Below are 15,221 nucleotides of genomic sequence, written 5' to 3' on the forward strand. Positions count from 1 at the left end.
TTCTTCACAGATAAATGTCTGTAGTGCTAGTTAAATCGCTCCAGACTCTACAGAGATCAGGTAGCTCCCATATCTGAAATAAGTGAGGTAAAATTGGAGGTGCCAGATCTTTAAATGAGATTTTTAAGATGGCCTGCAGGAAGAAACTGGAGTGGCTTCAGTGGTAAAGCCAAGCACAGGGTCCTGTAAGATTTGTAGGCCTGGGGTCAGAGTCTACCACAAAATTTGTCCATTGATGCCAGTTTTGGACCAGCTCCCTTCTACACTGGTTCCTTTCCCCATTGAGGCTAACACAGTGGTGGCAGTGGAGCTTCTCTAGTAGATACTGGGCAGTTGCCTTTAAATTCCTCACAATTCCATTGCTGCTGTAGTGTTGAGGGAAGGAAAGGAGAGATAGCTCTGCCCCTAGATTTTTTGGCAACTGGCTCCAAAGCCACAGCTTGACCAAAGCAGCTTTTTCTCACATTGGCAACTGGCCATCCAATGTACTTCTGAGTAAACATGGTGCGGATGCTAATATTTTAGTAAACAAGGAGACTTGGAATTAGTAATTTATTTTCTCCACCAGCACAAAGTAACCCCCTTTTTTATCTACACAGCTACATTTGCTTTTGTTTTAGTGTATTTTCTTCTGTGTCTTTCCCCCCCTCATGTTAGAAATTGAATTTCTGCAAAAGAAAAGGTGCCTTGCATTTTCTACTATTTTCTGAGGTGAAAAGGGATTGCCTATCTCCAGCCTGCCAAAGATGAATAAAATTATTGTTTATGAATATGAAGACTTCAATGGACTTAGTAAAGAATTCATTTCAGATGTTCCTGACTTACGCAGTGTGGATTTTGGAGATTGCATTTCCTCCTTGAAGGTCATTGGACAACCATGGCTGGCCTTCCAGAATCCAAACTACAAAGGTCTGCCTGCTGCATTCGAGGAAGGGGAATACAAGCGCATCCCCTTAAATAATCATATTTCTTCTCTCCAGCTAGTGACTGAAGACTTGGAAAATCCTCAGATCACACTTTATGAGAACTCAAAATATGAAGGGGCAAGCAAAGTAATAACAGAGGAAACAAACCTGACGTATGGATATTTCAATAACAAGGCCTCTTCCCATATTGTCCAGAAAGGAGCCTGGCTCCTTTATGAAAAAGCTTATCGAAGTGGCTGGCTCTGTATTGCTCGGGAAGGAACAAAAAATCCTGATTATGGCTCAATATATAATTTCCATGATAAGTGTTCCCATGTATATCCTCTTAAAGCCGGACGGCCTGTTATCACAACCAATATCTTATGGGATCGCAAGAAGGTGGAGAGTGAAAGTGAAGTGGTGATTGATGAATTAATTGGAATTAATGGCACAGATTTTGAGCAAACATTCAACAGTAGCAGCAGCAGAGTCTATGAAACAGCCACAAGCCACAGCTTTAAATTCACACCTAACCTTCAAATAGATGAGAAGTTCACCTTAAGCATAGATCCAAGCACAACCCTCACTGTGGAGAAAGGAAAACCAGAGTCTATTCATACTATAGACAAAGTGAAGGTGATTGTGCCAGTCAAGATTCCACCACATTCAGAACTGAATGTCCAGGTCATCAAGAAGCTGGTAACTGCCTCTGCACCTGTGGAAGTGAGCATTACCAGGAATGGGAAGACAAAGACAGAGATTGGAGAGTATCGTACTGTGTCAGGACGTAGCATCAATGCAAGATATGCCATTAAGCCAATTGAGATAAAAAAGATAACATAGGGGCTGAATGCATAGAGCAAAAGGCCTGTGTTCCTCCTGGCCGGGCATTGTCCTGTTTAGATGACATAGGCCAACAGCCCAAGGCTGGAAATGCACAGACTGGACACCGTTCTGACAGATTTAGCCTGACCCTGGCCCAACCAGCCCTTAGACCAATCTAAAACTCCTGGCTGTTTGCATCAGTTTCCCAGAAACTCCACCATGACTGTCAGTAGACAGGGGACAGCTGCATGCCTCCTTACTTGCCACCATTGTTGTTCTACTTGCATGCCCAGTCATGTCCTGTGATGCTGGAAGAGGGTTCCTGGCTACATAGGGGAAGCCAGGCAACCCATTTCCACCCTTATGGACCATGGTGGGGGCCTGCAAGTAGAACAGTGGCAGTGGCAGTAGTAAGGGTGTGCACAGCGGTGCAGCTCCTTGGTATGGCAGTGGGTGGGCAGCTGAACACCTACCTGTTCTTGTGCCAGACTAGGTGAGTGCTAGGGACAGCAACAGGCAAACAACAGTTTTCCTGTCATATCCTGCTTGTGCATTCAGCCTAATACACTCAGTATATTTTCAAAAACCAATTGGCTATGTCAGCCAACCTCTCGTCTTTGGAACTGAACATCCAAAGTTTTGACTATACCAATCTAGAAGTGCATTTATCTACATTTAGTCCTTGATTTCTAGATGTATATCCTTATCTGAACTCTGAAAGCTTTACTTTTTATGCCAATAATAAATGTCTGGCTTCCGAAGGGCAGCTAAGAGTAGGTTACGGCTCAGGTGAATTGGACGGAAGGCCTTCCCAGATAGGGTTGTCAGCTTTTTCAAATTACAATACGGTACAGCCCTCGTTGTTGTCAGACCAGCTCAGGTATGGCTGATATACACAAGACATGCCTATATAACACCTGCCTCAAGTCTGCCTCTCATGAGAATTTCAGGCTCCCCACAAGTGGGAGCTGGGTATTGAGAGACTTGGGAGCTTATTGCATGAACTTTAAAACCGGCTCAAGCCTCCCGGGCTGAAGCCAGGACACGGGATGGAGGCAGGGAATATTGCATGCTAAATTGCTGCCTAATCACCGGTCGCCATCAGCCCAGGTCCAAGCCGGGTCCCAGCTGTGCTCCGCCAGCATTTTGGAAGTTGGAAGCTTTCCGGCTTCTAAAAAAGTGCTGGTGGAACGTGACTGGGACCCGGGCTGATGACAGCTGGCAATTAGGCAGTGATTTAGTATGTGATAATCCCCACCTCCATCTCGTGTCTCGGCTCCATCCCGGGAGGCTTGGACCGGTTTTAAAGTTCATGCAATAAGCTCCTTGATGAGGAATTTATATCCTGCTTCATGCTTTACTCACCTCAGTCACCTAGACCTATAGAGCTGAGAGAAGGAATAACAGACACAAGTTGTGCTCACAACAGATGGCATTTGTTATATCATTTGAGGTCATTTTGCCGCATACTAAATACTTGGGGGTTGGTCTTTTGTGAGAGTGGCTGGTGCTTGCTTTTCCTGTTTTCACCAAATCAAAGCATGTGGGATACGGGGTTGCTCTGCCTCAAAGACAAAAACATGCAAGATAACCCTTGGTGGTGCTGTGTTCTTGTGAGTCTTGTGGACACTTTGGGCTCTGGTAATTTGTACCAGCATCCCCACCCTCCACCTGCCCTGAACTTGTGGAAAGCTTGCTGAGATGCTGTCATCTAAATGCATTCTGGTGACCACACCTTTTTCAATTTTGAACACCCCCCACCCCCCACCCCAGATGCTTCCTGAACATTTCTCTTAATAAAATTGATTGAAAAATACCGCAATAGAACTCTGCATATGTGATTAAACCAGATGTTTGAATGTCAGCATCTGCCAAGAGGGGGACTGTTTTCATGAACATGCTTTGTGTATCACATACTCATCCATATAAACTGAAAAGACATATTCAAGGAATTATGAGACGACAAGATGACTTAGACCTGTATCTACTGTGTGTTTCTGATCCAAACCTGTTTGTTCTTCTCATTCCAGTACTGAAGGCAAAGAAATTGCAATGTAGTACATCTCTCCAGGAAGGAATGTAGGCTGCATACCACATGTGAGCATTCCACAGCCTGTAGGCTCCATTTAGCCTACAATACCTAGTGTGGTGCAGTGATTTGAGTGCTGGACATCAACTCTGGAGACCAGAGTTCGATTCTCCGCTCAGTCATGAAATCCACTGGGTGACCTTGGGCAAGTCACATGCTCTCAGCCTCAGGGGAAGCCAATGGACATTACCACACAGGGCACAGAAGTAGGGTCAGTTCGCATTGGTCAATGCATATTCGCGTTATATCGCATTGGTGTTCCACACCTGTGAGCTCAGAATACGTATTGACCAATGCGATATAACGTGAATACGCTTTGGCCAATGCGTATTCACGGGGGGGGGGGGTGGTGGTGGTGTTCCGAACTGAAGGCAGCCGGCTCCTCCGTTTTGCGAGTCCGCAAAATTAGTGGATTCACGGGATCCATATTGATGGCCAGTGCGAAACCTCTGCTGCTTTGGCTGATGTGTATGTATATATATACACACACACACACACACAGAGCTGTATGTGTACACACATAAATACGGCTTCACACTTTTGGAAGTACCACTATGTGTATATGTGTGTATATCTATGTGTGTGTGTGTGTGTATATACACACACACACACACACACACATATATATACAAACACTCAAGCAGACAGATGTGTGTGTGCACATATAAATACGGCATCACACTTTTGGCTGTGGCACAGTGTGTTTTTGTATATATATGTGTGTGTTTGTGTGTGTGTGTGTGTATATATATGTATATGTATGTGTGTATATATATGTGTGTGTGTGTGTGTATATATATATATATATATATTAACACTCATACAGACAAATGTGTGTGTACACATAAAAAAGGCATCACACTTTTAGCTGTACCACTATGAATAAATGAATGAACAAGATTTATTTATATACCGCCATTCCTTCGATCACGGCGGTTTACAAGATACTAATAAAATACAATACAGTACGAAACAAATTACAAATAGAAATTAAAACAGCAAAAATCCCCCATTTTAAAACCGTACAATACAATACATCATTAAAAATCCATCATTCATTCCTAATAATTAAAACCAGTTAAAATCAATAAAACAATCTAATAATACAACACGCAATACACAGGAGAAGATGACAGTCAGGACTTGTGGGGGAAGGCTTGGCGAAATAGGTGAGTCTTGTGGTTTTTCTTAAATGACTATGTGTATATGTGTGTATATCTATATGTGTGTGTGTGTGTATATATAAACACTCATACAGACAAATGTGTGTGTACACATAAAAAAGGCATCACACTTTTGGCTGTACCACTATGTGTATATGTGTGTATATCTATGTGTGTGTGTGTGTATAAACATTCATACAGACAAATGTGTGTGTACACATAAAAAAGGCATCTCACTTTTGGCTGTACCACTATGTGTATATATATAAGTATGTATGTATATATATAAGTATGTATGTATGTATTTATGTGTGTGCATATATACACACACACACACACACACACACATATATACAGATGGTGCATACCCCTTTCGTAAGTGGCTAAAGGCAGCAATTCTTGCGATATTACACGCTAAACAGTGACCTCATTCTTCACCCCAGAAGTTAAAAATGTTGCGCCCCGTTCAGAGCCCCACAGAGCATGCACAAAGCTGCCGATGTGCATCGGCCAGTACACATTGTATTGGGCTGGTGTGGTTATCCAATCTGCACTTGCCTCACTTTGCCTGAATACGCATTGGCCGATTCCCAAAACCTCGATTCGGAAGGCCGCCCAGGTGTGAATGAACGATGCAATATGACGCGAATATGAATCGGCAAAGCGTATTCAGAGAGCGCGGGTGTGAATGAACGATGCGATATAATGTGAATACGCATCAACCAATGCGAACTGACCCTACTTCTGTGCCCTGTGTGGTAAGGTCCAATGACAAACCTCCTCTGAACAAATCTTGCTAAGAAAACTCCATGATAGGTTCACCTTAGGGCCTCCATAAGTCAGAAACAACTTGAAGGCACACAACAACAATAAACCCACCTTGTGCCCTACTGTATGAGAAAAGAGCCAGAAGACTATTATAAGAAGGAGTTAGGTGGTGTGGTTTATCTAACCAAGAAGCTACAGAGTTAAACTTCACACATGTTTGGCAAGCATTGTTAGTTACTGGGACTGTAGAAGCCTGAGGAATTAGGGAGGAATCCTTGACTTCTCAGGCTTCAGTTGGTATAACTATCTGAACAGGGAAAGATGTCCAGACAGTTGCTAAGGGTTGGGAACATGACCTTCAAAAACAAGTGTGATGGATTACCTGTCATACAGTCTAGAGACACACATGTGTACTAATTAGGAAGAAGTGTAAAATCACATGTAGACCAAGGGGCTTTGCATGTATAATTCAAACTCCTTGGACTATGCTCAGAGAGCTTCAACACAGACCATGGACCTTGGTGGTGCTGTGTTCTTGTGGGCCAATGAAGAGATCTCTCTCCTGCTGTATTGGGGCTCCTGAGACTGTTTAACTGCTTTCCCTGAATCCTTTCCATATATCCTTTTCTGTACAAGTTGGAAATAAAGCTTTAAAGCTTTCCCACAGGTGTAGCTATTGCTCTCTTGATCCTAAAAGAATTGCTTGCCTTTGAACACCCATCTACAGCTGATCAGGCATTGGCTGGGAACAGACTGCTGTTATATGACAAAACAGCACCCTTTGTTAGGATTATTGGGGCAGAGGAAGCACTAACTTCCCTCCATTCTGATTAAAACCACCCTTTGTCTGGCATTGTGTTAGTGGCATATGCAGGCATATGTATATTTTGGACTTTGTGTAGGCTGGTATCCCCCCCCCCTGCAGTGACCAAAGCCCCTGTCTCCAGACTTACCATAGCAGAGCCACTGCAACTCAGTGGTAGAACTCAGCAGAAAATGTAATAATTTCAAACCTGGCTGTGCTGACACAGCCAGGGGCCTATGTGATCCCTCTTCCCCTCTCCGCCAGGCATGGAATGGCTAGGAGGGGCTGTACTCACTCTATGATAAGTCTGTGGGGCTGGTGAATGGCCAGCTGTCATTTCCAGCCATTGTTTGCTTCTAATAGCACACTGTATACACCCAATAGAAGGTGTATCAATCCACAGTTAGTTTCGCATACCATGTTTCAGAAGATTCTCCTGAATAAACCACCCAAAAAAACCCTATGATAGGTTTGTCTTAGGATCCTTATTAGTAACCACAAAACCTCACCCACTTGTGACAGCCATGAGGTTATTATCCACTTCCTCATGTTCACTGCTTTTTCAAAAAAGTGACCTCAAAAATAGTGCAGCAAATTTCAGCGCCTATAAAGTGCTGCTTTGTTCAAAAGTATCTTATTCCTTAACAAATGCCTAGGATTATAGACATAGGAAAATATAGAAAAACACACCTTAGGAATAACTTGCAAGGTCTGGAAGTTTTGGGGCTAGTACAGACAGTTTTCAGACATCATCATTTTAGCAGAAAAAAATTAAATATATTTTTGTCCAATGACACAGACCCAAACAATAGTTTATTTAATGTTACTCTTCTCCCTTTTAAGTACAGGTGTAGGAGAGAGGGAGCTCACAAGGGCTCACAAGGAAACCTGCTTTTATTGAGGAAAGAAAGTTCCAAGCACCTAGAATTTGAGGCAGTTACACTGATGATGCTTGTTCAACCCATGAAGCAGTAGAAAAAGTGTAGGGCTGGCATCCTGTTATTGATGTTTATTGTTGTTGTTAATTGCTTTTAAGTTGATCTTGACTCATGGCAACCCTGTCAATGAGACACCTCCAACACACTCTATCCTCAAACACTCTGCTCAGATCCTGCAGACTCAAGGTCATGGCTTCCTTGATTAACTCTATCTAGTATGAGGTCTCCCTATTTTCCTACTGTCTCCACCCTACCTAACGTTATTGTCTTTTCTCATGAATCCTGCACTTCAGCCAGAAAAATGAAATGCACAGATATAGGATGGGGGACACCTGGCTGAATGAAACTATGTGTGAAAGGGATCTGGGAGTCCAAGTAGACCACAAATTGAACAGGATTCAACAGTGTGATGCGGCAGCTAACAAGGCCAATGCGATTTTAGGCTGCATCAATAGAAGTATAGTGTCTAGATCAAGAGAAGTAATAGTCTCACTCTATTCTGCTCTGGTCAGGCCCCACCTGGAATATTGTCTCCAGTTCTGGGCACGACAGTTTTAAAAGGATGTTGAAAAACTGGAGCATGTCCAAAGGAGGGTGACCAAAATGGTGAAGGGTATGGAAACCATATCCTATGAGGAACAACTTAGGGAGCTGGGGATGTTTAGCCTGGAGAAGAGAAGGTTAAGAGGTGACATGATAGCCCTGTTTAAATACTTGAAGGGATGTCATATTGAGTAGGGAGCTAGCTTGTTTTCTGCTGCTCCAGAAAACAGGACCCAGAGCAATGGATGCAAGAGAAATTCCACCTCAACATTAGGAGGAACTTCCTGACAGTATGGGCTGTTCAACAGTGGAACAAACTCCCTCAGAGTGTAGTAGAGTCTCCTCCCTTGGAGGTCTTTAAACAGAGGCTGGATGGAAATCTGTCAGAGATGCTTTGATTTAGATTTCCTGCATGGCAGAATGGAGTTGGACTGGATGGCCCTAGCGGTCTCTATGAAGTAAGGTCAGCCTCAGCTTAGTCATCGTGGCTTGCAGGGAGTGCTCAGACAATCCTAAATTTAATGTTCAGTTGTGTATCTTTGCACCTCAGGATCTTGTCTAGTTATTTCATAGCTACCCTTCCCAGTATTAATCTTACAGTCAAGGCAATCAGGCAATAGCAAGATCAGAACAACTCCAGGGAATTTAGGATAGGATCAGATGTGGGACATTACAATGGGTGCTAGCAGAAAAATTGGCTTAATGCTTTAGGCTTGAGAAACTTTTATATGTGAACTTCAAGAGGAAACGCACACCACAGGGAGTGGGAAGCAGCAATATTCACAGCCATAAAGTTACAGGGGTCTCTGCAGTGCCACATGCCCTCAGGTCTGTGACTACTCAGAAGTTCACATAAAGGTCATCCGACCTTTCCAGGATCATGATTAGGGCCTCTCTGTAACTACTATCATAAATCTAACAAAATATTGGTACCCCAGAATTATGCAGAGTACGCAGGGGTGCTCACACACAGAAGCTGAAAGGATCACAGGGTGTGGCCTTGTGGGTGTTCAAAGGAAGATGGCACTCACAACTTGCTCCTTTTAGACCCAAAAATGAAAGCAATGAGCCAGAATCACAGGCACCTTATTAGTTTAAAGTTTGCTTAGGGGTTGTGATTGGTCATTCATGGTCCTTTTAGTAAGTCTGATCTTTGTGATGTGACCCTTTACTTGCACTGAGTCAAGAGTGTAACGTATTCTAATCTATAGGCAACAGATGTTATAATCCTCATTACCATCACAGCTGCAACCATAGGGAATGCAAATGGGAGATGGGTATAGTTACCAATATTGAGGACATTTTGCATTTGCATTTCCCTTGCTGTAAACAGTGTTAAACAAATCTGTGTTTCTTTTCAGACATCAGAAACAACCACCACCACCACAAAAAGTGAATAAGCCCCCATTTTATGCTCATTTATGTCAGTGGAGTTTATCACACAGGATGGATCCTGTGCAGGAACTGGATTTCAACTGGTGGGGGGGACTGCAAAAGTGGGAAATTTTTCAGATGACACTTGGAGTTAACCTGAAGAGAAAGTAGAAAAAAAACTCGCAAAAGCGGGCTGTTTTTCAGACGATGTTAGCGTTAATGAGAATTAACGCGACATTAACCGGAACAGAAATTAGACAAAACCTGCACCTTTTTACTTTCAGAAAATCTCGAAAGTAAAAAGAGGCAGGTTTTGTCTACTTTCTGTTTGGGTTAAGGTCACATTAACCCTGTCGTGTGTGAAAAACTACCCGGCCAATTATAGACCCATCAGTTTATTAAGTAGCATTAGTAAGCTGCATGCAAGCCACCTTTAAGAGAAATTATTGTGCTGGATAGAAGATGAAAACTTCCTGAGGGAAGAACAAGCAGGATTCAGGCAGGGGTGTTCATCAGTGAACCAGAGTCTTATATTGCAACATCTACTAGAAAAATATTCATTTCCTGCGGGGGGGGGGGGGGAGGGCATTCTATGCAGCCTTTATAGATTTTAAATCTGCCTTTGACACAATTCCAAGAGACAGGTTATGGCAAAAACTGGAGGCCACTAATATCGATAGGCGCCTACTGACTCTCAGACGAAGCCTTTACAACCAAACCTCCTTGAGAGTAAGATGTGATCAAGAAGGGCATTTGACAGATGTGATACCCACATATAAAGGGGTAAAAGAGGGTTGTGTTTTGGCTCCTACCCTATTCAATATCTACATTGATTCACTGGTCAGACTATTGTCCGGATAGAACTTCCATCCACCTAAACTGGCAGAGAGATCTATTTCCACACTCTTTTATGCAGATGATGCAGTTCTCTTGTCTTTAACCTGTGTAGGACTGAGACGCCTCTTAAAAACGCTGGGAACATATTGTAATACAGAACAATAAACAATTAAATATGAAAAATCCAAAGTTCTAATTTTTACTCAGAAAAAATGTAAACATTGTTGGCAAGTGAATGGCTACCAACTTGAACAGGTTAAATCATACAAGTATTTGGGAGTAATTTTTTATTGTTCTGGATCTTGCAGAGCTCAAATCTCCTATGCAATTGCAAATATACAATGGAGTTACAATTCACTTATCTCTTTCTTTTATAGCAAAGGCAGCCAACACATTCCTTCAGCTATTCAGGTGTTTAAAGTGAAGCTCCTCCCCCAAATATTATTTGGTGCACAAATATTTGCGTTTAAAAATATTACAGCCCTGGAAACTGTTCAATCAAAATTTCTGAGAACTATTCTCAGCTTGCCAAGCTGTGTACCAAATGTTTTTCTCAGGTTGGAAACAGGCTTAATTTCTATTGAATCACAAATATGGATATATAAATTAGATTATTGGTTAAAGATTTTATTTACTCCCAAACGCCTAGTCCCCTTGACTCTTAATGATATATTTCAGTCAAGATGGAAAATGCTGGTCGAGGAAAACGTGCAATCCCTGGGCTTCTCCCAAACTGTTATTCTAGCCATGGGGCTCGCAAAAGCCAAAGAGAACATCCGTCAGCGCATACGGGACATTGAACTACAAAAGTCATATAAGTGCAGCCTCTTTTCACTCACCTTTTAATGACAGTGGGAGAGGCTTTGTCCTTGCTGCATATTTGAGCAATCCAACAAATCCAAAGTATAGGAAAGCCTTTACTGTGGCCAAATTTAATGTACTTCCATCGGCCTTACTTGCAGGAAGATATAACAAACCATTCTGTGAACGTTTATATCCTTGTGGGTCTGGGGAGGTAGAAACAGTGGGCCATGTTTTATTGTATTACACCTTTTACCGGGAACTGTAGCATTGTTTTATAGTACCAATTTACAAAAAATACCAGGTAAACCTGATGCATTTTACATTTATTACCTTCTGGCTGATCAGCAGCCAGGGATTACAACCAAGGTGGCAAGTTTTTGCGTTGCTGCAATAGCTTATAGATGAAAAATGGTGTCTTAATTTTTAATTTTTACTCTATTGATTTCATCTAGTATTTGTATTTGAAGGGATTTCACTCTATACAGTTATCTGAATTTATAGTCTCCAAGCTGTATTCCTATTGTATTTGTACTATACCATTTGCATTCTTTTTTTTTTCTATTGGGCATTGTATAATATTGTACTTTTTAATATTATTTTATGCTGGTCATCGACCGTAATAAATTTCATTTTATTTCGTGAACAGGTTCAGGGCCCACTTAATGGTGCAAATCTTCTTTTTCTTTTCAGCATCTGTAATATTCTTTGGATTTTGGGTTACTGTCTAGCTCTGGTTCTTCTATTGCATCAAGACAATGAGCAGCACCCATTCTTTCTTCTTTAGGTGCATGTTGTGGCTAACACCCTGTAGATTTAGCTATTTCTTTCAAAGTGTACTTTTAGTTATTGATACTTGTAGATACTGATACTTGATTGTGGTGTGTGTGTGTGTGTGTGTGTTGTGTGCCTTCAGGTCGTTTCTGACTTATGGTGACCCTGAGACAAATCTATCACGTGTGTGTGTGTGTGTGTGTGTGTGTGCGCGCGCGCGCAAGATTGGTTCAGAGGTTTGCCATTATTTTCTCTTGAGGCTGGGAGCATGTCATGTGTCCAAGGTCATCCAGTGAGTTTCATGGCTGAGCGGGGAATTGAACCCTGGTCTCCAGAGTCCTAATCCAACCCTTAAACCACTATGCCATGCTGGTCTGTAGCAAAAGTAAGAACAAGGGAATGGTAGGGCCACTATGTGAAAAAGATGGCAAAATGCTAACAGAGGACAGAGAAAAGGCAGAACTACTCAACACTTTCTTTTCCTCTGTGCTCGAGTGCTCAAGCTGGGGAAAATGGAGCAGATGATGCAGTAGGGGAAATGCAGCATAGAATAGGTAAAGAGGTAGTATAGGAATCATAGAATCATAGAATCATAGAGTTGGAAGAGACCACTAGGGCCATCCAGTCCAACCCCCTGCCATGCAGGAAATCCAATTCAAAGCATCCCTGACAGATGGCCATCCAGCCTCTGTTTAAAGACCTCCAAGGAAGGAGACTCTATCACCCTCCGAGGGAGTGCATTCCACTGTCGAACAGCCCTTACTGTCAGGAAGTTCCTCCTAATGCTGAGGTGGAATCTCTTTTCCTGTAGCTTGCATCCATTGCTCCGGGTCCTGTTCTCTGGAGCAGCAGAGAACAAGCTTGCTCCCTCTTCAATATGACATTCTTTCAAATATTTAAACAGGGCTATCATATCACCTCTTAACCTTCTTTTCTCCAGGCTAAACATCCCCAGCTCCCTAAGTCGTTCCTCATAGGGCATGGTTTCCAGACCCTTCACCATTTTTGTTGCCCTCCTTTGGACACGCTCCAGTTTCTCAATGTCCTTTCTGAATTGTGGTGCCCAGAACTGGACACAATATTCTAGGTGGGGCCTGACCAGAGCAGAATACAGTGGCACTATTACTTCTCTTGATCTAGACACCATACTTCTATTGATGCAGCCTAAAATAGCATTGGCCTTTTTAGCTGCCGCATCACACTGTTGAATCCTGTTCAATTTGTGGTCTACTTGGACTCCTAGATCCCTTTCACATGTAGTTTCATTCAGCCAGGTGTCACCCATCCTATATCTGTGCATTTTATTTTTCCGCCCTAAGTGCAATACCTTACATTTCTCTGTGTTGAATTTCATTTTGTTAGCTTTGGCCCAGCTTTCTAGTCTATTCAGGTCATTTTGAATCTTGATCCTGTCCTCTGGGGTATTAGCTATTCCCCCTAATTTGGTGTCATCTGCAAATTTGATAAGTATGCTCCCAATTCTGTCATCCAGGTCATTGATAAAGATGTTGAATAGCACTGGGCCCAGGACAGAGCCCTGTGGGACCCCACTGGTCACTTCTCTCCAGGATGAAAAGGAGCCATTGTTGAGCACCCTTTGGGTTCGGCCGATCAACCAATTACAGATCCATTTAACAGTTCCTTTGTCTAGCCCACATTTTACAAGCTTGTTTGCAAGAATGTCATGGGAAACCTTGTCAAACTGAAATCAAGATATACTATATCCACAGCATTCCCATAGCATCACTGGGGGGGAATGTGACGGTGCAGCACAAACCAGGTCACACCCCAAAAGAGGGATGACACCTGGTAGGACCTCCCCCCCCCATGCTGTCCCATCCTTTTCCTCAGGAGGAGAAGGACAGGGTGGCAGCAAGGGAGGCCCCATGTACTCCCCCTGTGCCATCCCATTCTTTTGTTTAGGATTTAATTATTTATTGATAAGCATTTGATGACAAGGATAATCCTAACTCCTGTTGTTCTTTCTTATCTTGTATTCACTTTCTGTTGTTTTGGTATTTACATGTTTGCATTTCCCACATTTTTTTCATTATGCTCATTGCTGAATCTGCATGTTATCATCATTATAACTGATTAAGGAGATTACTTCATGCGGCTATTAAATTGGATATGGTGATAAAATAGTGCCTTTGGCAATACTTATCACATGGCATCACCTCCAACCCATAGCTGTTGTGCATGCAAAGTGTAGTTAGGGCATCCTTTTTCACTGACCAGGAAAACCTGTCAGTAGCTCCCAATTACATGGTAGTTCCAGGACTCAAGTGGAAAATGTAATTGCTGAAGCAGTTGTGAGATTGGCAGTCATGTGTGCCACAGTCTGCTCCTCTCCCCTCCCCCTCGCTATTTCCAAGTAGCCAGATTAGCTTTCTTTGTTTTTTTTCTTTTTAAAACTTAAATTATATTACCAGAACTGTGGAATTGCATTTTTTAAATTAAAATAAAATGAAAGGCAAGCTGGATGGGGCAGGGCGGCAGAGTGAATCAGGAAAAGAGTGCAATGGCAGCAGCAGCCCAAGTCGTGCAATTGCAAAGGCATGCAATAATGGATGCTCACACAACAGTATGCTTATGGTTTCATTAATTTGCATGATTGCGGTGAAAATGGAGCTCATGTGATAATGTCTGAAACTTTTCAAATTTGTCTTCAGATTCTGGTATTTTCTGGTTACTATTACTAGTTCACTGGAACAAGCTCAACAGAGGTAAAATACAACTTTCCCCCACTCCGTACCTGGTTGCTAAATCACCATGTCAGATAGAGTAACCCAACAGAACTGAAGGCTTTACATGCAGCTTGAACCAACTTGGGAGCAGCTGTGAGGATAGTGGCAGCAACCACATTCTTCCATACCAGGATGAAGCATCTGGAGGGCAATACATGTCCTACTGTGACCTTAGAGCCAACCATGTGCCTTCCTGTTGTGATGGACTGGAGATCTCATCATCCACAACAAGCATGGAACTCTGAAAAGTCCAGAGTTCTGAAGAAAAAACAAAAACAAAGGGTAAATGTTCCACATGCCCCTGAAGGTATTAAACATGGCTCCTGCCTCACATTTCTGTTGCTGCTTGGTTTTTATCACACATGGGCCCATCGTATGTTCTATCAGGGCTACTCAGAACAGGGTAGATATTGTATTTCCTATCCACTTCTTTTTGTACTGCTCTGCTGTGACACACAGTCTGACAAGCTAAAGCGGAAATTACAGCACAAGACCAAGCCTGAACCCTCGTGGTCAAACAGAGAACAGTGCACCATAGAGGAATCAATGCTGAAGTAAAAAAGAAGGCAGAGCTGCAGCCACACTGCAAAAATAATCCAAATTGACACCATTTTAACTGCCATGGCACAATGCTAGAGAATTCTGGGAATTG

General features: G+C 42.6%; 1 protein-coding gene across 1 annotated transcript; it reads left to right on the forward strand.

Moving 5' to 3' along the window:
- Positions 1–384: 384 nt before the first annotated feature.
- Positions 385–1,748, forward strand: LOC149321652 (epidermal differentiation-specific protein-like). Its single transcript, XM_089500159.1, has one exon. The coding sequence runs from the start codon at positions 747–749 to the stop codon at positions 1,746–1,748; it is 1,002 nt and encodes a 333-aa protein (XP_089356285.1). The 5' UTR covers positions 385–746.
- Positions 1,749–15,221: the final 13,473 nt, after the last annotated feature.

This window comes from Sceloporus occidentalis, unplaced genomic scaffold (assembly GCF_023333645.1).
Source record: "Sceloporus occidentalis isolate IW3139 unplaced genomic scaffold, rSceOcc1.0.p SCAF_1, whole genome shotgun sequence".
Classification (NCBI taxonomy): Eukaryota; Metazoa; Chordata; class Lepidosauria; order Squamata; family Phrynosomatidae; genus Sceloporus; species Sceloporus occidentalis.